This window comes from Ambystoma mexicanum, chromosome 6p (genome assembly GCF_040938575.1).
Source record: "Ambystoma mexicanum isolate Mex_15411 chromosome 6p, UKY_AmexF1_1, whole genome shotgun sequence".
NCBI classification, from domain to species: Eukaryota; Metazoa; Chordata; class Amphibia; order Caudata; family Ambystomatidae; genus Ambystoma; species Ambystoma mexicanum.
This window is the reverse complement of record NC_090935.1, coordinates 437805529-437830894: the sequence shown is the minus strand read 5'-3', so window position 1 is coordinate 437830894 and position 25366 is coordinate 437805529. Positions and strand designations below refer to the sequence as shown.

The 25366-nt window shown below is 44.1% G+C and overlaps 1 protein-coding gene across 3 annotated transcripts in view; it reads right to left on the bottom strand.

Moving 5' to 3' along the window:
- The window catches only part of PARP8 (poly(ADP-ribose) polymerase family member 8), a 1351312-nt gene that overhangs the window by 625284 nt on the left and 700662 nt on the right, over positions 1-25366 (bottom strand). For all 3 annotated transcript variants that reach the window (XM_069627250.1, XM_069627248.1, XM_069627249.1), the window contains one exon: positions 17248-17296. In XM_069627250.1, coding sequence (XP_069483351.1) covers positions 17248-17296 — 49 coding nt within the window. The remainder of the gene's footprint in view (positions 1-17247; positions 17297-25366) is intronic.

Sequence of the window (25366 nt, the reverse complement as noted above, 5' to 3'; positions counted from 1 at the left end):
AAGCCTAGCCCAGCGGCGAGAGTGTTGCGGATGCTGCAAACTGATTTTGGTTTTACAGATGCGTGGAGGATGAAACATCCCACTGAGAGGCAATACTCGCACTATTCAGCCCCGCACCACCTGCACACTAGGCTCGATTGCGTCTTTGTCACAGCAGATGTGATGTCTGAGATTACTCAAATCGAATACAAGGCCAGGGTCCTCTCGGATCATTCGCCCCTGATCCTCGGATGGCAATATTGCCCCCGAGGGCGAAGATCCCTACATGGCGCCTCCGAGCGGAGGCGCTCAAAGATCCAATCTTTAGAGAAGATATAAGAGAGGAGATTACTAACTTTTTTGAGGAAAATACTGGAAGTGTTGACTCTGCGGGCACATTATGGGAAGCTTATAAGGTGGTGATGCGGGGAGCGGCCATTGCTAAGTCAAAAGGGTTACAGGGTGGGGTCTTGGCTGACCTACAGAGGGCGGAAACTGAGCTAGAAACAACGTTGAAGAGCGATGACGTAGACACGGAGCTGGTGCTCCAACTACAGCAACAATGTGCAGGGCATTGGGAAAGACTCTGCAATCTCAATTATAAGAAATATGTTGAGAGGCAGCACGCGGGGGGAGATAAGACAGGCCGCCTTTTGGCCTGGCTATATAAAAGTGAGACCCCTAAGCCTCCGATTAGGACTATTATTAGGGAGGACGGAGATGAGGTGGCCACGCAAGAGGGGGTTAACAAAGAATTTGTGGAATATTACAGAGTGCTGTATGGAGATGATGAGATAAGCGACCAGCGCAAGATAACCGAAACGTTAGAAGACATAGGGCTTCTCAAGATAAGCGACGAAGAGACGGAGGAGTTAGATGAGCCAATCACGTTGGAGGAATTAGAAGAGGTAGTGAAGCAGTTGCCTACCTGTAAGGCCCCAGGGGCAGATGGGTTCCCCAGCGAATTTTATAAAGTATACAAAGAGGAAATCCTCCCCCAATGCTGGACATGCTGAATGAAGCGTTTGAGATAGGATGGTTGCCTGAGTCACTCAGAGAGGCAATGATAATACCGCTGCCCAAGCCCAATAAACCGGAGCATAGATGTGGTTCCTACAGGCCTCTGTCGATGCTAAATCAAGACAGCAAGATTCTCACGGCTGTCATGGCAAATCGATTGCGGAAAGTGATTGGTAGATTCATACATCCTGATCAAACGGGTTATGTCCCGAGCAGGAACATAACACACAACCATAGGCGACTTCATCGGGTGGTCGAATGGGGTAATAAGAACGAGGGTGAGATGGCGATAGTGTCTCTAGTTGCAGTCAAGGCTTTTGATTCGGTCAAGTGGTCATGGCTGTTGGCTGCTTTGGAAGGGTATGGAATGGGGCCGTGCTATATCAGGTGGACCAAGATGTTGTATAGTGAGCTGCTTGCCAGGGTCTGAACTGGAGCAGTGATATCCGAAAGATGGCAACTTGGCAGAGGCACCAGACAAGGGTGCCCCTGGTCCCTGATGCTTTACATCTTGGCCCTGGAGCCTCTGGCAATATGCCTTAGGGCACAGTATGAGGTGATTGGCATTGAGGTGGGGGGGAACGACACTTGATATCCTTGTACGTGGACGATTTGTTGCTGTACTTGCAATACCCAGAAGAAAATCTCTTATACATACTTGAAGTGATGGAAAGGTATGCAGAGTTGTCGGGCATCTCGGTGAACCCCCAAAAGTCTGTCATATTCCCATTAGGTAGCTATAAGGGGATCCCTGCAGAAGGACTACCGGTGCTACAGGTACCGTGGGCAACAAGCTCTTTTCGCTATTTGGGCGTAGATATATATCACACGGCGCAAGATGAACACAGACACAATACGGAAGTAGCCGTCGAGAAAATTAGAAACAGTATGCAGTTCTGGGCAAGATTGCCCTTGGCGATGATGGGGCGGGGGGCTATGCTCAAGATGGTAGTTCTGCCCAGGCTCCTGCATTACTTTAGTAATATCCCATACACAATACCCAAGAAGTTTTTTAGTAAATTGAATAGCATGTGTAGGGATTTTTTGTGGCACGGTACCCGAAATAGAGTGGCGTTCTGGAAACTGCAGAACTTTTATGAAAAAGGAGGTATCAGACTGCCCCATTTTGAGGTTTATTATTTGGCGGGACAGTTACAATATGTGGCTAAGTGGCTTTCCGATGAAGTGACCCCTGAGCTGTAAGAGGATTCAATTCAACACTACAGCTAAGTCAATGCCTAGTCTGGGATACTGAATGGAAACCCTTATTGATGTATCTTTATGTCCAGTTCATGCGTTCTGGATGGCTACCCCTATATAACACCCCTCTCTTGGAATCCCCCTGACCCCACTGGGCCAAGAAGTAGTTCTGTTTTGAAAGTTTAAATGGTTTATTTGATAATTTAAACAATATATATATATATATATCACACTTTATAATAAATTAATAATTGAATATCACACTTAATCTGAGCAGTAATCAATAATGGATAGTCTGGCACTAGCACACTTCTTTATAATCAATGATGAGTGGTTATAGGATGGATAAAATAGCAACAATACTTTTATGGTTTCAAATGGATGCAAGGTGGAATGAAAATGCAGTACAGAAAAAAAACTTGATAGGATTTCAGCAAAAGACAATGTAATCACTTTTCTCTGGCAATTCACTCCCTCCCTTTATGCAATGCAAGGAAATGGAAGGAAAGCACACAGTTCTCAGGAATTCTATCAATACAATACGAAATTCAGTTCCCCCCCAGCAAGCTTAGAGGAAAACAGGTCGGAGTTTTAAACACAGGCCCAAAATGCTTTGAATGTGGTTTGCAAGGAAGTGAAAAATATGCTAAAATGCTTTTAATTCCCTTTAGGAGGTTCAGGTTGAGTGGTATCTAGTTAATATTAGTCCAGGCTCACTCTAGCAATGATTCAGGGATGGTTCTTAAGAGGCAAACGAAATTTAGTAGTTCAGGCAACAGCAGCTGTCTTTTTACAAGTAAAGAAATCGGGCCAAATTGCAAATCGCTGCAAAATTCGCGAATGCGAGAATCGTGATTACGGAGAACGTGTAAGGAGTAGGAAGTCGGTTCTAAGCTTGATGAAAAGCTGAGATTCTAAGCTTTCAGATGAAAGTTAAACCAAGTTCCTAGCCCAAATGGTTCCAGAGATATGGACGATTAAATAAAGGTAGTTTTTCGGATTTGAAATTTTAAAAGTTCAAAGCGACAGGTTACAGCTTGCAGCTAGAAAATGACAGGTGACAGCTTTGCAAATAACAGGTGACAGTTAGGAGGCAGTTCTACTTAGATTAAAATAGTTTGGATTAGATTATTTTAACTAAGAGATTTAGAAATAGAATGGGCCTCGCCACGGATCTGGTCAACAGGTTTTCTTCACTCTCCACGGATGGTCTCTGCGCACAGCGTCTGGGTCAGCTCTACTCTGCTGGTCTGGTCTGGGTCTCTGGTTCTGATCAGGTCTGTGGGTCCGGATACAGCGGTCTCCGTTTCAGCTGGTCTCTCTCTGGATACAACACTGCTTTCTGGCAAATGGCAAGAGTTCTTGCAAAGAATTCAAACAGCTCGCCTGGCTGTGAATAGTTGCAATGATTTGAGGCCTGCTAAAGAGGGATTTAGCTTGTAGTTGACCTCTCTGCTACAAATTCTGAAGTAAAGTCTTGGTCTCTGAAGGTGGATAGATTGAAGTCTCTGTGTTCCCGGCAGAGCGTCCCGCAGCAAATGGAATTGAATGTCTCTATCTGTCCTGACTGTCTTCTTTTATGTGTTTTGAAAGTGGGTGGAGAGGCTAGCTTTCTAGGCCCTACCCCTCTCCACTTGTCATTGGCCACTTCCTCCTCTTCCCCTTGATTGGGGGAATGAAATGAAGTGTCATCATGATGAGGTCTGTTTATGATACAGAGAACCCACCCCTGTCAACTTTACACACAATCTATATCTGATCCTAATACATACTACCCCGATAGACAGTTGTTTGGCATTGCATACACACATCATGCATTTACTGATGGTAGCCCCTGTTCCAATTCTGTCGTTTCTAGGAGCTTGGGTTCAAAAATGGCAACATATTTCACTTTTTGGTCGGGTTACCAATATTGGATTTGTCCCCGCATTTACACAAATGTTCGCAAAGCATGTGGGCATTAGGTGGTGGAGTGTCAGATTTTTAACATACATACATTTAGAGTAATATCCTCTTTTCCGCTAAAAACCCCCCTGAACATATCACCGGGTCCTAACACGTCTTCAAATGTGCACAGAAAAATCACAAGAATAATGATATCACTTATAAAATTTTCACAAGTCCGCTCTATAAATGATCCATCTTTTTAGATTTATGTTCTGGCCCCAAAGGGGTGTGGTTTCCCCCAGCACAAGGTTGAATTTCTGGTTTTTCCAGTTCTGCCAAGCCAGCTTGCTCTCACAGGCAGTGCTCCTCCCCTTTCCTTCCAGGAGGAAGCCACTTTTACGACCCCCATAATAAAACATTTGCCTGAGTCAGGACAGGGCTTTGTTCAATTTCCTGCAGAGCCCAGGTAATTCAATCAGAGAAGTGTCATATCCCTTTTGGTGGGAACAGCAAAAGGCAGCTAGGCCTGGGAACACAGCAGTTGTGCAAGTCTCAACTCCTGTCGGGGGTAGCTGGTGGGCAGAATTCAGTTTCATTAAGCCAGGTTTCAGATAAAATGTCACTTTTTGTTCCCCAGTTTAAGTCAAGACAATTTTTACATATGCAGCTAGAATGCTGATTCTAAGTTTAAAACTATGACATTTAAACAATTGAAACCTATGTGACACTCAAAAGTAGGTCACTCATTTCTTTTAAACATTTAGATTTTTCGTGTCTTTCAGTCCAAATTTACTTAAACTGCTGAAATCCAGAGCTCAGCCAGTTTTGCTATGAACATTATTTTAGGCTCATCCTCTTTCCAGATTTTGTATGCCCACAAGACTTTATTCTGTCAAATGTCTGCTGGTGTTCAGTGAGATTGTTGGATATTCTGCAATGTTTGAAATGGGCATTCTGAGCTTGCCAAACAAAGGGTGATTTTTAAAGTGCTTTCTAGCGAACAGGCACTGCTGTTTTTCTCTTTGGCACCCCATTTCACTCATGGCTCTTCTGACCCAGCACACCCGCACTAGGGGGTGGCAAGTCAGGCGACCATTTTGGTGTGCGCACAAACTGCGCGGTTTTCATAGATTCTGGCGCATATGTGGGCTTTTTCGGCCATCTTGGATTTCCTAAGCCCACAGCACCAAATGTTGTAGCATAATAGTCCAAACGTGGGTCAGAACACCCAACAGAGCACGGGGTGCTTGGACAGGACTGTGCCCCGTTTTATTTGAAGGAAATGATCTGGCTGTCCGAAACTAAAATGAGGGGGCGTCCTGCGATGTTGAACGCTTGGATGGAAAATTTGGCGTAGGGCTTGTCGCCTAATGGAAGTCCCATACCCGTGCCTCCCGCAGATACCGTTGGTTGCTTTGACAGGAGGGGATGATCAGCTGGGGACGATTGTTAGGACATACTGGGAATCGTTGGGGCTGGCAACGCTAGGCGATGTTTGGCAAGAGGGATCCATTAAGGAGTTTACAGAACTCAACGAAGAGGCGGGGCTACACACGGGCCAATATGTCACATACATTAGATTGGTGCGGATGATTAAGAACACTTGGCCAGAAACAGTTTTTATAGAAGAACCAGGTGCAGTTTTGGAAGCAATGTATGATATAACTGAAGGGGGTCATGAGATCTGGAGACTGTATGAGATGGTGATGGCTAAGGTGGGGAAAGATTTGACGCATCTGAGACTGGACTGGGAGATGGAAGTGGGGGCCCCGATGGAGGACGGGATGTGGGAGCGGGCCCTGGGTTACCACAAAAAAGTGTCTAGAAATGCCAGATTAAAACAAATTCAGCTGTATGTAACGCATAGGGCATACATGACCCCCTTGAGGATATCTAAGTTCCGAAACGCTGGAGTACAAGTGTGTCCTAAATGTAACCTGGAAAACGCTGACATGACACATATGTTTTGGTAGTGCCCGATTATTAGGTGCTACTGGGGTGCAGTGGCGCGGAAACTGGCCGATAAAGGGATTACTCTTGTCAGACACGGCTTGGGCCTGCTTACTGGGTGGGTTCCCTAGGCCACGGAAACTCAAACATATTGAGAAACTGAGAAATCTGGCGTATGTGCTTGCGAAACGTAGGATCGCCATGTGGTGGAAGAAATGCCACAAACCTAAGGTGGATGTATGGTGAAAGGACTTACAGAAATGGGAGGAGGCTGAAACGGTGGCATGGCAAGATGCGAGTAGCCGGGCTGATGAGGCGGAGGTGGGCACCCTATTGGCCTGGAAAACGCTAATAACAGAATTGTTTGGAATAATATTAAATCCAACGGACTCCGAAGAGAACGAAACCCGGCCGCATGTGCCAAACATTGAAAGAGATTGACAAATAGGCTCACGGGGGAGGGAGGGATAATGGGAGCAGTGATTACGATAACTTGATGTGTAATTTAAATTATTGTGATTATGCTGCTTGTTTGGTTTTCATTGTTTTGTTTGCATAAAATCAATAAAAGAAATTAAAAAAAAAAAAATAGAACATAGAAACCAAAAAATACTAGACATAAAGTGGTACTAAAGGGGATACATGCAGGAAAAAGAAAAACTGAACCTACTAATTCACTCATTGGGCCTCATTACGGGTCCAGCGATAACCGTGCCGGTAAAACCGGCAGGAAGCCGCCAGACCCATAAACAGTTAGCGGCACCTGGCTTGCCGATAACTCTGGGGTATTACAACCCCGGCAGCTGGAAAAAGTCAGCGGCCGGTAATATGTTGTTCCCCTTGCATTCTTCCATGCATCCCCATGACATCTTTCCATGCAGCATCCTTCCACACTTTCAGTGCAAGGGTACATTCTGTATGGCTGTCTGAGTGTATAACGTGTCTCATACACTCATTGCAGTATAGGAACAATAGAGGATCCCATTTACTGATCTTTTTCTACTGTTCTAATATGACGGCGGTGAGGGGGCTGGAACTAATGAGAAAGCATCCACCTGCTCCTCTACTAAGTGCATGGCACTATCCAATTAGATAACAAAAAACTGGATAGAGTAGGGACAGTTAGAAGGTCTATGAGAGATATTACACATCTAGCATCTTAGCTTACCATCCATAGCGTTAGGCAGTTTGTAGATAGTAGGGTCCAATAATCAGTAGCACTAACCATGAGTTACTGATGCCTGGGTTAGAGTGGAGGGTCAGTGAATGTGGGAGGGACAGTCCTACATCCCACAAAGACAAATACGAATTCTTGAACTGTCTCAAATTGATTTTATGCCATTTGTGACAGCAAATAAATGCACAAGCAACCATTTACCAGCCCATCCAATAGCTAACACATGCAACTACCCTTAACCGAAACACCATCGCAAATGCATCTGAAAAAATAAACAACCTCACAAAAACCCAAATTAACAGGCAACACCCATACAATCAAAACAGCAGAATCAACATTAAGCTAGGCACATTCTATATCCCCCAAACATAAACAGATTGCTAAGAAATGAAGCACACTGCTGGAGCCCATTGTTACAACATAAAACTTAATAGCAAATACAGAGCATAGCCAGAGCAAAACAGAGCCAATGACATACCAACATACTAACAGTATACTCAATTGTGCATGTAGACCATCTGTTGCCCTCGTGATAAATCTCCCATAAAGGCAGCCCACCCAAGGAAATATGGCAATCTTCTGCTTCTGTGACAGCCATCAATGCCAAGAACCCACAATAGTGTTAAACAATGAGCTTTAAATATACAGACTAGTATAAGATAGGTGCAGATAATAGCCCCACATGTTTACTTTTGGCTTATACTGTAGGTGCCATTTAAGCATCACCAAGTGGAGCAAACAATGATGGTTTTTTATTTATTTATTTTTTTTTTAATTTTTTTTTTTTTATTTACTTGTATTTAATCAAAGAGAAAGATTTTTACAAGGATGCGACCTAAGAAATAAGAGGGGCATCTTGAGATTTGGGGTCTAAATCTCAGCGTGTCGAGTGCAGTAGTGGTCTAAAAGGTTTTCTGTGACACGGACATCAGATGCTGGGAGCCTTGCCACTGGAAGTGGATGGCCAGGGGAGCGCCTAGGTTGCAGCGTTGATTTTGTTGAAGGCAGCTTCCATTATTTTGGCCGTCGCAACAGCCCAGCGGGATTTTTTATTTATTTATTTATTGTAATGTGATACAGTTTTAAAGAAATTAAAACTTTACACATTTAACACAGATTTACAGAAAGACACAGGAAATTAGAATACTTACTTAATAATTAATACATCAGTACATCAAATGTCAATCAATTCATTGGACTTTCTCGTATAAATACATATACTTAATGTGTACATTAACAGAGAAGAACCTTAGTAACACACTTAATAAGCAAATTTGCCAGAAGGGGGTATACAAATTAACCAGATCTTAGGTCAGGTCATTAAGATCAGAGCGAAGAATGATACCTCTTACTGATCACAACTACTCATTTGTTTTTCGGCAATTAACCAGATGTTAAATAGTGCGATATGGAGCCTAGAGTTAAGTGTGTTAATACAATAATTCCAGAACTCATGAGATCCCAGATGATCCATTTTGTGTACATAAGTTCTGTAATACTTGGAATAATGGTGACTCATCGATGAGCACTGTGTTAACACATGCCTTGCTGTTTCAGGGTTAGATGAAATACCACAAACTCTGCAATTTTTTATAGATTGTCGAGACACATCAACCCAAGGTCTATTTACTAATATGGGTAGATAATTGATGCGCAGGAGCAAGATGAAACGTCTCAACGCAAAGGAAGGACAGAGATTGAGATATAGTTGACATTTCTTGAAAGTATAGAGGACATAAGTCACAAAACTATAACTTTTCAAGGTAGCCAAATGCACATAATTCTCCTGCCAGTCCCAAAGTGCGATGGACTTCTGCAGACAGTAAAACATCTTTTGGTTATCTTGGCCCCAACACGGGGACCAGCCACTTGCCTCACTCAGCGCCAACATATCTTGCTCCAATTTAGACTGTTTACAGCCTCCCATATGATTTTTTACGCATTTCAATAAGGGGTTAGTTGGATTGTTCTTAATCTTAATGTAAAGCTCAGCTCTCTTACGCAATACACCAGATTTAAGGGAAAGAAGCCCTAGTTCTAAACGTAATATTGCCTCCGGGATGCATTGGGGAGACCAAATATACGTCTCCAAAATTTCCCCTCCAAGAGCTGAAGTCAATGTAGATTCATGTTAGTCAATGATTCTAGCCCATAGGTGACCATAGGTATGAAACATATTAACCTACATATTAAAGCTGTAAGTTGAGCTGCTTTTATCTTTCTTGCCTGGATACAGAGTGTATAGTTACCTATATTATCAAACTCCACTCCTAGATATTTATAGGAGTTTGTGTAATTAATTTCAAGCATGCCAACATACATAGTGGGGCGTGCAACTTTACCTGCAGTATATAGAAGTACTTCAGTTTTATTCTGATTGATGGTCAATCCATTAGCCTCTGCATATTGCCACAGCCTAACCGCTGATCTCTGAAGTCCACTGAATGTGTGATCAAAAATCACAACATCGTCGGCGTAGGCCAAGATAGTACACTGGGTCTTACCCACTTTTGGGGGACAATTCCGTATGCCCCGAAGGTATTCAGGTATGTCTGAGACAAAGAGGTTGTATAGCAGGGGAGCAGTAATGCAGCCCTGCTTAACACCCCTTAGCTGTGTAACTGGACATGTTAAATTACCTGCATTATCCAAGCGTAGCTGTACCAAGGCGTTTGTGTGAAGTAACTCTAAATAGTAAATGAGAGCTGGAGGACAAGACCAACTTTTAAGTTTGTGCCAGAGTAGAGCTCTATTGACTGTGTCGAAAGCTGCCCTAAAGTCGACATAAAGAGCATATAAAGGTGGACTATTGGGCTGTAATGCCTTGTTCCTAAATGAATCCATGACTAACAAATTGTGTGACGTTGAGTAACCAGGTCTAAAGCCACTCTGAAAATGGTCTAAAATCCCTGTTTTTTCCACCCATGCTTGTAGCATTTTTAGTAGGAATGAAGCAAATAATTTTCCAGTGCTATCTAGCATTGAGAGGAGTCGGTAATTAGAAGGGTCCAGTCTGTTACCCTTTTTAAAAACTGGTATCAGAATGGCCCTTTGCCATGTGGTCGGCACTCTACCGTCAGTTATTACTTTCTCGAACAGTAACTTCATTAAGTGTGCCCAAAATAGGGGATTACTCTTTAAGACTGCGTTGGAAAGTCCATTGGGTCCCGGGGCACGAGAAGCTTTTAAGTTCTTGATGTTACATAATAGATCATTAATAGTGACTGTAAAGGGGGAAGGTATTAGGGAGATATAACCAGATGACTCTTCGAACCCAGCGCCACTTCCATTACGCATTTCAAGAAAGGAAACCCATTCCTGGGCACCTATTGGGTTCAGCATTGGGATTCTCCCTTTATTCTTTGCTCCCCCTAGGATTGCCCAAATATTACGGGAATTTCTGGAGCAATGCACTCTTACTGTTTTACACCACTTACCCAATTTCAGATTTTTTTTATAGTGTTTTAACCACATATAGTATTTATTTTTTAATTTTCGGGTATTGAGGGCAATTAGATTTAAAGAATGGTTAGTGGTTCTGAGTTTCCTTATATCTCCCCTAAGTTTACGTTTTGCATTGCGAATTATCTTATCAAATGGGGGATTCGAGGACATTTCCTTCAGTGCCAATGGGCGTCTGCATATCGCATGTTCCCCCGAGAAACTGGTTATCCAGTTTTCAATTTCATCGGGCGACATGGCACCTAGTTTTGTTGCATAGTCTAAGTTCCACTGGTCAGTAACCCTAGAGGCCTTAATAATATTATTGTCAGACCAGATAATTCGGTTTGCTGTATTGTTTACAGTTAATTCACAGATATGGGTATTCTGAGGAATGGAGAAAATAGTATCTATGGTCAAAATAAGCTGATGATGATCACTCCAAGGGCTCTGGGTTACTGACATATCGAGGACCTTAGTTGCCACTTCGGTACTGGTGTAAATATAATCGATTGTACTCTGCTGCAGTCCCTGATGCCAGGTACACTTTCCTGGTCTATCACTCTGGGTTCGACCATTCATTATCTCCAAGTCCCAACATTTGAAGAATAGACGCCAGCATTCACCCTCGGTATCCTCTAATACAGTCTCCATTCTGCTATCTTGGTATAGGCCATTATTGTGAACAGATCCCCGGTCCCCAATAATATGACAATTCAAGTCGCGGGCAAGAATAATGTGGTTAGACCCAGTGTTCATTCTCCATTTGCCAATGAAACCGTGGAGTGCTTCTTGTATTAATTCTCGATGCTTAGCACCCCGGGGGGTTGTAAACATTGATTATGAGCACTTTTATCGCTGTGACATCCATCCCTAATACTGCTTCAATTGCACAGATATAGTCCTCATAGGTTGTGGTTAGCCTGACACTATGGATGTTATTCCTCACTCCAATCAATAGTCCACCATATGGGCAACCCCTGGGTCCTTTCTTAGCTGGACAGTAGTGTATAGCATAACCGTCCATGAGAAGTGGTGACATGAGCCAAGTCTCCTGGAGTAGGAAAAAATCTTGAGTACCAATAAGAGGAAGAGAACCCTGAGAGGTAAGAAGATGAGTGAAGCCTCGAGTATTCCAAGACAAAAGAGAACAAGTTCATTGCTTTTGGAGGACCATAGGGAGTGAGTCAGCCAGCCATTTCAAGGTGTTTTGAATATCACTTAGTTGTACCTTCTTGTTAGTAGGGAGGTTAGGCATTATGGCCTGACTGGTCTTCCTGGTACTATCTACGCTTGGAATTAATTGGTCCTCTTCTTCTTTGTTTACATCAACCCCCAGTCCCACCTCTGATAAACTAGATTTATGAGCACGAATTAGCTCGATCGTTTCATGTACCTCACTGTGTAGAGCAGTCACATTGGGGTTGGGTACTTTCAAAGGTTGCACAAAGGAGAAATCTTCAGACCGTATAACCCGCAGTTGTGGGATTAAATGAAGTTTGGCCAGCACTTGAGGTCTGGTCAGCCATTTATTTGCATTCCTTTGATTCAAATTTTTAATGTAGCATATTTTCAATAAAGTATTGTTAGGTTTATCGTTTTGTTTCACGTCTGATGAAGATTTCTGTGGATATTTATCTTTCCTGCGCGGAGTAGAATATACATTGGATTCTTCCTCTGAATAGATTGGTGATCCTGGCTCCTGATCATTGCTACTGACATACGAGATCTCATTAGGTTTATCAGGCAGTAACCAACTAGTTAGTTTGCCTGCTTGTGCACTCAGGCACTTCTTTGATCTGCAGGCTCTTTTCCGTGCTTTCCTAGATTTTATTGGCACGGGTGCTGTTGCTGGGAGTGGGGAGGCTATAATCACAGGAACCTTTTGTTTCTTTAACCGTCTGGTCAGTCTCCGTTGCTTCTTGGATATAGGAGCCACCTCCCCTTCCATTAAAGCAGAAGCCCTTTCTTCATTAATAGAAGGAGCTTCAGTTGTAGAGATTTCTTTGGAATTCGCAAGTTCCAGATGGGGGGTGTCTTGCAAGATTCGAGGGTCGGGTAGACCCAGATGGAGGACTGTATTAACATGAATTCTGCCACAAAGTTTGAGTAGAATTTTTAGGGCAAATTGCATGGTGACCATCGAAGTCTGGAGTTCAGCAATTGATGTTGCTTGGGAATGGAAGTTATTGTTTGCCCTGATCTCATCAGCCCCGGCTGACCCTTCCAGGTCAATATACAGATTGGGTGAGGCCGAAAGGCGGTCCCTTTCCGAGGTAGATGATGGAATATCGGGGAGAGGAGATTGTTGGTCTTCAACTCTGCTAGGGATAGTGCCACCAGTTGGTATCAAGTCTTGAGGCTCAGCGAATGATGCTGCCAATGCATCTGTCGCACGCAAAACCTGGGCTTCAACTGTCTGGCCACCATTGATGGCAGGGTTTCCACCTCCTGGAAGAGGGGTCATGGATTTTTGTATGGACAGACAGAGATTCAGCAGCGAGTTGTTGTCAATATCCTCATAGTTAGAAACATCCAATGGTTGACTCCCATTGTGATTAAATTCGTGGGAATCACCTAAAGAGTCAGTGCCCAATTTATTTTTTTTAGGGATAACTTTTTTGGAATAACGCCGGTATAGTGCCTTTATCGGGCTTCTCCCCCTCATGCACAATCTTATTGTCTTGAACAGTAGGTGTATGATCGTCCTTGGCACCATTACCCCTCCTCAATGATGGTTTTTAGGTAAGTACAAGAGGCAAATATATATAACTACACATCTGCCTTATTGATGTGCCCCTGTGCTATACTATTCTAATGCTTTTGATGTGTTGAATTGTGAGCATTCTGTCTGTAGCTCATTTGAAATTGGTTGCCACCCTGTCGATGAAATGGAAAGCCCTGTGATGGAAAGTACTGTAATGATTGTTATCACCTGGAATGATGTGAGCATTGTTGCTGTCCTGAAGCCATGGTATGACGTTTTTATTGGTGTTTGTTTTGGTGAATTCTCGTTAAAAATATGTTGTAGAATCTAAAGGAAATCAGGAAAAGTACCATTGCTAGGTTATATGTAAATGAAAATATGTAAAGAAGACAGTAACCATATGTCTATAGAGTGTGCCATAAAATCTTTCATTGAGGGCTTTCTGATTTATATGGAATTTGGCATGCTTAGGCATTATGAACTCAGCAGGAAATGTCGATTTCAACCAAAGCTTACTATTTTAGTGAACATTGGTTATTTGTAAAGGTTGGAAACTATGTTATGTTATGTTAAGTTATGTTATGTTACTTGTTAAGCGCATGTTCACCAGCGGTATCTTGGTGCGAGGAACACACCGGTAACACATAAGCAGCCGAACTAGGAGTTAAAATAAGCAGGTTTTGAGAAGGTGATGAAAAAGAAGATGATTAGATGTATGCCTAAGATTAACTGGATACACAGTTTACTCGCAGCTACCGAAAAAGCACGGCCTCCAACACTGATTAACCAGGTTTTAGGCACCACTATTAAACAGTTATTCTCAGAGCGCAGAGACTTAGCAGGAACACACGGAACAAGCTTCTCCTGGAGAAAGCTTCTCCTGGAGAAAGCTAGCATCGACTCCATTATAAGCACAGTGAATCAGGCAAAGTGACTTAAAAACAATCCTTTTCTCCACAGGGAGATAATGAAGAGCTCTAAGAACTGGGCTGATGTGGGATCCATAGGGGGGTAGCAATAGCAAATGTAGCTGCAAGATTCTGCAGCAGCTGGATCCGATGTGTAAGGACCTTAGGCTGTGCAAGATAGAGCGCATTACAGTAGTCAAGCCGACTCATAACCAGGGATGACACGACTATAGGATAAAGGTGAGCTGGGGGAAATGGGAGAACTATCATTAAACTGGATAGCTGAATTTGCTTCAGGAAACGACTCAGAATCTCGCTCAAATTCACTGCAACTGTTTGCCTGACCAATAGTAAAAGGAGATCATAAGTCATCAGGGTACTGTCTTCTCCTGTTCTGGTTGGGAAAGTATTTTCTTTAACTTTAAATCTGGAGTGCATGTATATTTTATTTTGTTTTAAAAAAAAATGTTTTTTAGTATGATATTATGAAAGATTTGGATATATGATGAAATCGCTGTAAAAGGTTAATGTTAATCATATACAACAATAAAAAAAAGAAAAAAAAAAGAAATGGGAGAATTGTTCATAACACCTTCAAGGTGCAGTGACCAGCTTTGCAGACAGTGCTGACCTGAGGCGCCATAGAAAAAGAAAAAGAAAGATAGACTCCTAAGATCTTTACAACTGTCACAGGAACAGTGCCAAATGAAGAAGGCAAGAAGGAGGAAGGCCATAGATCAGTATCATAAGAGGAAGATGTGGTACCCAATATAGGGACCTCGGTCTTGTCCCCATTTAACATACGCCAATTGAGGCCCATCCACTCCCTAAGAGCGCTCAGGCAGTCTCTCAGGCGAGACGACACTCCAGTCCCGTCAAGATCTAAACATACCAGAATCTGCATGCCATCCACATAGGAATAGCACCTGAACCTGTGGGAGCATAAAGGCCAACCAATGGCTGGATGTGTATATTAAACAAAAGAGGCAACAGCCAAGTCCTGAGGAATGCCGCATGTCAGAGGAAAGGAGGCAGAACAGAAAGGCTGTAGAGAGAGGGTTCAGCTCCTATTTGCCAGACAGCATGCAACCAATCCAGCACAGGCCCAGAGAGGCCTGCCAGGGACAGGCGGGCAAGGAGGATGGCATGGTCCACGGTGTCAAACACTACTGACAAGTCAAGCAGGATTAAGGCCCCAATGCCTCCCCTATAAGGTAGCCTAGCAAAGTCGTCCATCACTGATACTAGGACACTCTCATGCCCATGCCTGGCCGAAACTCTGACTGACAGGGGTGAATCCTAGCTGAAGACTCAATAAAGAAAGAAAGAAGAGGAGAGACTAGAGACTCAAGATGCTTCACATGAAAAGGAAGCAGAGAGATTGGGCGTAAATTAGACAGGTCAGATTGGTCTAAGGAAGGTTTTTTTTTTTAAACAGGATCACTGTAGTCTATTTCAGCATAACAGGGATGACCCCTGATTGACAAGACAGGTTAACTGCTTGAGTGAGAAATAAGATCAAATCAGGTAAGATATTTTTCAGAATGCTAAAAGGAATAGCATCAGAGGGGGATGCTGATTTCAACTGCAGCGTGGCTGAGAAAACTGCATCATGCGGTGGAAGCTATGATGAAATGACTACTGCTCTACAGTAGTACAGGTATCATTGATGTATACAACTTCTACTGAGCCCCACACCAGTACTAAACCAGCAGTCCTCCTGTGGTAATGTGGACTGAGAGCAGGCAATACATTTGAGGAGGGATGTGAGCTAGCAATGAAACACCCAAACAACAATATTACTGTGGTACACAAATAAAAGCAGGTCCAATGAACCATGGTTCTATATAAAAAAAAAGAAGGAAAACCATTTAGAGCAGCCCTGTTTGCAAAGACAAAGCCAAGGTGATACAACTGTCAATGAATTAGACATGTTTCTAGGATGAAAAGCTTAAGTTAAAATGGTTCCAGGAGTAGTGCCTTAAAAATCAACTGAAGATGTGCTAAGAGATGGAAAAAGTCTAAACCTTTGCAGTTGGTCACACAAAAGGTTTGTGTGTGGGTGAGTGTGTGAGCGTGCCCATGTACGTCACCTGTGGCTAAAGCAGTGACAGCACTTCCCGTGGAAGATGGTGCATACAACATCCCGCAGCACAGTAAACAAAGAGATACACATAAACTCCAGGAGTTTAATGATGATGGTTACTTTGTAGGCCTAAACTTATGCCAGGGTAAAAACATTTGATTGTGGCCTGTAGGAGTGGTGTCCGACAAATTTATGTTCTATTGCATACTATGCTGACACTTCTTCCTGTATGTTAGATGTGTCATTATTGTCAAATAAGGCCATTTTAGGTGCAACAAAGGGAAGGGTATACATGTGGTTTGCTTAGTAAGCATGATCAAGACAAGACAGTGGTTATCTAAAACATTCATCATTGAATAGCACTGACTTAGAGGGTGATATGATTCAGAGTTTATTTCAGGAAATATTGGAGCAAACCTGTGAGCTTATCTTTGACTGCTTCAACCTTTAAGATATGGGATAAAACTCTGGATAGAGAGCTGCTGGGACTTACGGCGACTGTGCAATCAATGGGGTCCATCTGTTTTATTTTTACTTTTTTAATATAAAAATACAATGTTATACCTTGTCTTATTCACCAGTCAGATACTCTTTTTGTGCATGCACATTCCCTTTTTATGCCTCAGTTAACAACATTAAAGTGTTACAATATTGCCCACATTTATCCTAACTGCAACACCCACTACCTCCCTCCTTCGCCCTATCATTTAGAGGCTGCAATCTACTATTTAATCGCAAAAGCTGCCTTTGAATTGGCCTATTGTGGCATAAAGGTGGTAAAGGTATTTATACTAAAGGAAAAGAGCTAGGAAATTCCATATTGTTTTCAAATAGGCACTCAAACACATGTTTTAAATTAACATCTCCTGTCAATAACAGAAATAACACTTACCCTGTTAACCGTCAATTTCACTATATGGGACCGGTTACTTGAAATGACCCTAGAACATGAGAGAAAATTAAAAATACAATTATATACCCAACTCAAAAGAATACAACAATCCACAACTGATCTATAAAAAGTCAAACAGTATCAACATGTGAAACCTAAACATAGCTAGCAGCTCAGTATCTGTAAAAATATAACAATACTTTTTTGGTTTTATATTCATGTAAAAAACAAGTGAAAGTGCTTTTATTATACACATTTTACACCAGGACAAGCAGTAATCAGAAAATTCCTATCTCTAGGTGCTTTCATAATATCAATTATTCTCACAGTGGGCAGCTTTAAAGGAGAAATGGGGGCTGTGTAAGGTAGAGTCTCGAAGTATACTATCAAAAGGGCAACGGAATAGCTTGATTACAAGGTGTCCCCAAAATGAAGACTGGGAAAACACTGAGCAGCGGATGTGTAGGCACACATCTCAGTAATTAGAAAATGCGTATATCTAGGTGCTTTCGTAATCATAATACCGTGATACATAAGCTAGATGGTGGTGGGATGGGAAGATGGAATTCCGAAGGTACAGAATCACACAAGAATGAAACTACAATTTATACAATTGGGTTTTATTATGTACATGTGGAGCAGCAGTGAGATTAAAGTAGGAGGAAATGTACCATTTAAAGTCACAGTCTCTTAGGCTTGAACTGTGGTTGTATTTGTGATGTAAACATGGTGGTAGAACCAGTGTGGAGCAACAATGTTAAAGGAAAGTAAGTTGGTTGGAGCTCAATGTGGGCCAGGAACAGAGAGGTTAAAACGTGATTTAGATTGCATAGTGAAATGTGGAGAGTAGTGGGACACATATTTTGCTATATGGGATAGGGGAGAGCCCATTAACTGCTTTTGAGTCGAGAAGATTAAATATGATGAGGGAGAGGTACTGATGGGAGAACTATCCAGGATGGATGAGGACGTGGCTGGAGTGTGGGTAGTGTGATTAATCAAATGGAGTCATCACGGATTCCCCAGCGGTGACCTTCTCCCATATGGCTAGGGGACAGCAGCCGCTACCTGACCCTGACAGTGGGGGCGGCTATGGGAGGGGACAACTACCAGGGGAAATGTCATGGTGTTAGGCAGAAACCTGTGCAGTTCCCTCTGGGACCACTGCAAAAGATTTAAGACTACAGGTGGTAGGCAGTAAACCCAATTGGTAGCAGTCTGTACCACCCAGATTTACCTGGTAGCTGTGGCTGAGCCGTCAGACTTCTCTCAAGAAGAGTTAGGCAGTATACAGAGTATTGACAATAGGTCAAAAGAACACAGTAGAACAATCAAACACTGACCAGAGCTTGGTGTAAAAGAGATATAATTATTTATTTAAAAACACATCTAGTTAAACACACTGGCACTAATATTGAGCAGCTCAAAAACAGGGTCACTAAAAGATATACACTCCCTTCCACGATAATTAGACAAGTCTTAAGTAAAGCAACACTTATTTTCAGACAGCGGTGAGCGCTTAACGAAGATGGCACTCTAATCAATTGGTTAAAAAGGGAGAGAAAGGCAGAGCAAAGATAGAAACAGGTCCCAACACTTTCGGAAGAACACAGTAGGAGAAGAAGGCAGATTAAAACTGTAAAGTCAAAGTTAACAAGGCCGGACCCACTTTAAGAGGCTCCGGTCGAAATGTGTCCAAGGTCACACGGTTAAAAGTGCCAAAAAGTCTCGCAACAGTTTCAGAAGGAGTTGGACCAACAGAAAGGGACCAGTTAGATGGTCAAGGCGGCCAGGCCAGTCCAGAAGGTTAAGGGATTATTGTTACCTTGTAGCAATCTTTAGAAAGGGAGGCCTGGCGGACACGGTACCTTAAAATGGTGAGAACGCTCCAGCGGGCGCATTTGTTCCTGGCAGCGGGTGCAAGTCGGTGCTTCATCCGGGGGAAGAGAGGATCTCGTCGGGGAGGACAGCAGGAGTCTGTTGCACTGCCAGGGAAGAAACCAGCCGCGGAGTTCTCAATTAAAAGGAGCGGTCCAGTGGTGAGTGGCTATCCGGTTGCCGGGGTGCTTGGCACGGGCAATTCGACCACAAGACGTCCTGGGATGCGAGAAAAGAAGGTAAACTGGTTGTGCCCACCAGTCAGGGGAAGAAGACTCTCCAGCAGGGAGATCTACTCTGTCGTTGGGAAGTGGTGAGTCGGTTCAGCAGGGCTTCACCGGTGGTGTCGTCGTAGCAGGTCGGCTCAGCTTCTCCCTCGTCGGATTTTCAGGTCCTGTGGCGACTTCTGAAGTTCCAGTCCCAAAAGCCCTGCTTTTATGCAGCACACCCCCATTCACTCAGCCTAGCTGTCAATCAAACATGCTAAGTGGTGAGCCGGCCGGCTCACCACTTGGGCCAATCACACAAGAGTGCGACTTGAGTTGCCAAGGCAACTCAGTCCAGGGTACCTAAACCCCCTCCCACACCCCCTGTTGTACCCAGACAGAGTGGCACCACTTTTGGAGGCTTCTGTGGAACAAAGGGCTCGACCTTTGGTTTGGAGTTACAGAGGCGAACACAAACGCCATTTTAAAACCGAGTTCTGGCACAAAGATCCTACTGGTGAATTAATATAAAATAAATAAACCGGCGGTATCTTTAACATTGCACTCTTGGCAGGAGGAAAAAAACAAACTTTAGAAATCCAGCAAAGCTGCTGGGGGACTCACTAGGTTAGGAAATTCAGCCTAAACAGAGAATTCTCCCTAACACATGGCTTCATTTGATGAGGCGCAGTATCCCCCCCTTCGCCCATTCAGAAGACCCCCTAATGCCCAATACACTAATGGACAATTACCATGTGTGTAAAGACACCTCCACCCAATGTTCTTTAGGTCAAACTCCCATCTATGACCTGAAGGATAAAATCTCCAAACAAACCCTTTTTGCTTCTGGTTCAACTTTATGTGAGACTGTTCTTTCATGTCCATTGCAAGAGAATATCCAAATACTGTATTTCCAATGACAGCCATGACCTTCAACTCCCACAACCACTTAAGTACTGACATGAGGAGGATGAAGTAGCTGGTACAAAGTAACAGGAGCCTCAAGTTCAAGGTGCATACTAGTTGTTTAAGGAAACCACCTGTGCGTGTGACATTTAAAGATGGCAACCCACTATGATGTGTTGCAGTGCAGGAGAAGACGTTGGATCATCCACAGAGGCTTGCGACCGTTGGAGACACGAGCCGGTGTGGCGGAGCACTGGAGTTCGCCAGCAAAAAAGGAGAGATGCTGTGCACGAGCAGGACGTGCCTTGAAGATGCCAGGAGCCGAGAAAGAGTTCATGGGTGCTTGGCAGCTCAAAGAGGCAACGTTCTCCTTGCCGGGACCAGAGGGGAAGCAGCCGTGTGGCAGCAGCTCCAAGAAAGAAGCCGGAAGGACGTCTGAACAACCAACAGTGGGAAGCGAGTCGGAGAGTGACGCCACGGAAGTGCAAACAAGACTGAAGACGCTACAGAGAGCCAGTGAGTCAGCCCAAAGAAAGTGGGGACCCTGGGGCATTTCAGCAACCGCGCCAATGACAATTTGAATGCTATGAGATTGCGAATACAGAAACCACAAGAAGATTGTTTGAAAGCAGAAAAGGCAAAGACAAAATCCATACCCCAATAACATATCAATGCATAAAATGCAAGTGTGGGAAAAAGCTTGAACAAACATTGAAACAGAGAGAGATAAAAAGCAAGAATGGTATATGCGGTTTTAGTGATAATAGAGGAACTGTAAAACACATAAGAAGTCCAGGCAAGAGAAGGATACCATGCACTTGAAAACACACAAGAACTCCTGGCAAAGGACGGATACCAGGCAATTGAAGCTACATAAGAAGTCCTGGGAAAGGAAGGATACCAGATAATTGAAGCTCCATAAGAAGTCCTGGGAGGGGAGTATACCAGGCAGTTGTTAACACAAGAGAAGTCCTGGCAGTAAAGTACACCAGGCAGCTGGAAGTGCATAAAGAGCCCTGGCAGGGGAGTATACCAGGCAATTTTCAAACCTACTAGAAATGTTGAAGAAAGACAGTATTTGTTAGACAAAAAAGAAACTTGTGTTAAATAACCTGATTTCTGGCCTTCTCAGTCTGGACACGCATTGTGGTGCTGCCCCCATCTCTTCCTTTGCCTACCTTAAAAACAGTTAACTTGGCTACTGTGATGGGTCAGAAATGAAAACCGGACACAAAGTAGTCATGTTTTTGGTTATAGACCATTATTCAACAGAAAATGGGTGGGGAAAATGTCTTTCTGACCCTAAAGAGGAGTTTAACTACCTGCAAACCAAAAACGAAGTACCTGTCTGTTTCAGGATGTCAGAAACTATAAAGCTGTTCTTAAATCCAACACGTTCTATCCTGATCCTCACACTACAAACACAATTACAAAGTGAGAAGGGAAATGCCTTCAATCTGATATTTGCAAAAAGTGTTGTAAATGAAAAATAGAATGGCTCCAACAAAAATGTTCTCCAAGGTGAAGTCCTTGGATCCAGAATGTGGTTCCCTTCCCCTGTGGTCTTCAATGTATAGGCAACAGGTTCTGTAACAATCTTTTTGGTAAGTAAAGTTGGGGACAAATCATCTGCAGTGACAGTGGAGGCAGTGAACTGATTGAGTTTCAAAGCAATGTCAAAAAGGGCCCCAGGGATGAGAGATTTCAGAGAGGAGTTTACAGGTTCATCTGGAAAGGATATGGGTGAGAAGAGTGGGTGTAAGGCACTAGGAACTAGGAGGTAGATGACATCATATTTTGAAGAGGTAAGCATTAAATCTACAAGACTGACCGAGTGATAGATATTAGAAAGTCAGGTGGAGTGATGTGGAAACAGTTCAAGAATGAAGAAAGGAAAATCCAAAGCAAAAGATACAATATCAGAGAAAGGATGGAAAAGAGTGAAGAGGTGAGGAACATGGAGCATTACTAAGGGGAGGCGGTAGTGGAAGTGGTTCCAGGTGAAAGAACAGTCAGAAAATTGGAAGTAAAACCAGAGATAGCACAGTTCTAAAGGGAATGGTCCTGGTAGAAAGAGTAATGAGTAGACTAGAATGATTTTTATTTTTAAATGCAGCACAAATGAAGAAAATGTTAAGGATAAGGACATTTTGAGCATAAAAGATGAAGTTTGAGATTTGGGTATATTCTATTTGAGCGGAGTGACTGCTGTGCATCATTGATTGCAGAGAGGCAAAAAGTCAACTGAGATCCAGGTGGGCAAGGATGTGAACATTACACATTACAGATCTTTAAAGTAATGAGGGAGAAGGAAAAGCATTCTTAAGCAATTGCGGTCAGCAGTTGTATTTTTGAAGATTGGGAGGACTGTAGCCAATTTAGGAAGGAGATTGCAGAAATTACATTTTAGGCAATAGAAAAGGCTGAAGAGCTTTTGAACACAATACCAGAACTGTAAGCCGGGAAGATAAAGCATGAGAAGCCAACTAACATTAGAGTATTGACTATGATCCCGAGGTTTGGGTCCAGTTTTCCTTTGTCTTTCACCTCATTCAGACTTTGCCCAAGCTTGGAAAGTGAAGGAGATAGTTACATGGGGCGCGAGAGGCAATGGCCTACTGTGGGAATTTCAAATGGTTATCCATAACCTGTGTTGACCGTCTGCTGAGCACAGATACCACCCATTTAGTTCTTCAAAGCTTCTAAGTCACACCCCACATAATAATGAGGCCATCTAGGAGGGACCTAGGTTGTTATGTTGTTTTTTCAAGAATGTTCATGTATATGATATATGATAGTCCCTCACGTTCTAGGCATTGCTCATTTTGAAACATACATTTAGAAAAACAAGGTTGTTAGACACCAAATTTAAAACACCGGGCTGGTAGTGTTCAAGAATTAAACAGCAGGCAGCTATTGACAACAACGGAATTAAGCAGTAGCAAGTAGCAAGTCAATATAGTAGGCTTGCAGTTATCAAACATATTAACTCAGGCCTATTCGGACCCAAACATGATGAAGTAGCTTTCTGGTAGTGACTAACAATGTAATACAGTAGGCCAACAGCAATCAAAAATTAAATGTCGGGAGACCACCAGGGGGTGCCGTCTGGGATGGCCGCATGAGTACCCTGCTCCGCTCGAGCCCAGGCTTTCTCAAGCTTTTGGGATCCCCCCGCAGTATTAGCAGCTATAGGTGCTCCTGGCTACACCTCACAGGCTGTGCGCTGGTGACCAGTGGTGCGACCCGAGGTGAGCCTGGAGCTCGAAGAGGCCAGAACAGGTGCCCAGAGAATGTGTTCCACGGTGTCTGTGTGAGACGGTAGCTGAGGCGAGTGGAAGAGGACACTTGCTGACGACCCGTGTCGTCTGCCCATCCTGAGGCACCCGGATTGCAGAATACGTTGCTGCGCTGGTGTGCAGGGAGAGGAGGTACCTGGAGGGACGGGAGGACCCGTGCCGTGGACCTGCAGCGTGAGCCTGGCTGCCCTGCAGGGAGGAAGAGGTTACCTATGTGGGAAGTCCATCAGACCACACACGGCAGGTTAGAGGGGGGGCAGAGGAGGAGCTGCGGGACGCTCGCCACAGCCCGGGGCATAGTTACGTCCTTCGCCACGGGCGGGAAGTGGGTGCAGCCCACCCTACCCCTGTCTGACAACACGGCCATGCAGCGGCTGCTGGAGACCACGGGTAGACCAAGAGCGGTGGTGCACTGAGAGCTGTGGAGGGACTGTGAGGGCGGGCCCGGGCCCATAGTGGTGAAAGACTGGCCCCAACGCTTACCGAGGGGACAACATGGCCAGAGGCACACAAAGAGCAGCGGAGGGACAGTGAGGACGGACCCAGGCCCATTGTGGTGAAATATTGGCCCCAACTCCCACCAAGTGGACGATCCAAGAAAACACGGGGGCAACGGTAGGTGAGCGGCAACATCCCGTTGGGGGCCAGATTGTGCTGCAGCACACAAATTGAAACAACAGGGTGAAGACACCCCCAGAGCCCTTTGAGGAGGCTGCTTGTACAGGCTACAAACACATCTGTAACTATATCTGGAGACACGGTCAGGGCTGCCCTGAAGTGACATTGGGATCTGGCACAACACTGGACAGGTACCCTCACTGGGTAGGGTGGTGACTCACTGGATTTACACCCCCAGGGCTCCCACAGGAAAGAGTCCTGGTGAGAGGACCCTCCTCCCAGAGGTAGCCGTGTCACTGGCAAGTTCCACAGGCTGCTCACAAGGGGAGCCAAATTAGGCACCCAACATAAAGTTCGCAATATGCCTGACCATGCCTGGGAGTCCCAATAGACCCCTCCCTGGTGGCATTGCATGTGTGAGACTCTCAGACTTTCAATAATAGCTGAGCTGTCAGATGTAGAAAGCAGCTGGAGCCTTGCACTGATCAGTGAAAAAGACTAGCAACGAGAGAGGAAGGGAGACCATGGATCCCGAAGGCAACAAAGGAGCAGTGCTACGAAGGGCAGGCGGGAGGTTATACAATATTAAGGACTTACTGAACCCCTGCCCCTACCAGGGACATATATTGATAGAGTCGGGAGGTGAGGCCCTGTTCCCCTAGGATCCCCAGTAGACGGTACAACGGGGACTAAGGGAGCCTGCCTCGGAACCACAAAGGACCGGAAGTAACCCCAGGAAAGACCCAGGGTCTACCAGTGGACACGCCGATCATCGGGGATACCATCTGGGGCTATGCTGGAGAAGAGCCAGGAATGGCCGTAGCATAGTAGTCGGACGCAGGCATGATTGAGCAGGCCCTGCAGCGTTTTTCGGAGAGACCGGGTGGAATGCCTGAGAGGGGGCTCCCAAGACAAATAGAAATGGTGTCAGGGAGGAGGGGGTTGTCAAAAGAGAAATTATATCGTGCCTCCTATTGCAATAAATATATGTATGTTGGCCTATGCCAAGCTGCTCTAAAGTCACTTGCGAAAGAATCCGTGTTGCAAGATCCTGACCTTAAATCAATGTAAACCGCCATTTTAGCACACTGAAAGGCACAGGAAAACCCCACACACTGGACTAGGGTATTAGTGTAACACAATCTACTGAAAAATTTGTCCAGAGGTTGTTTTTTTATTTTTAAAGGTATCAAAAATGTATTTATTAAGATA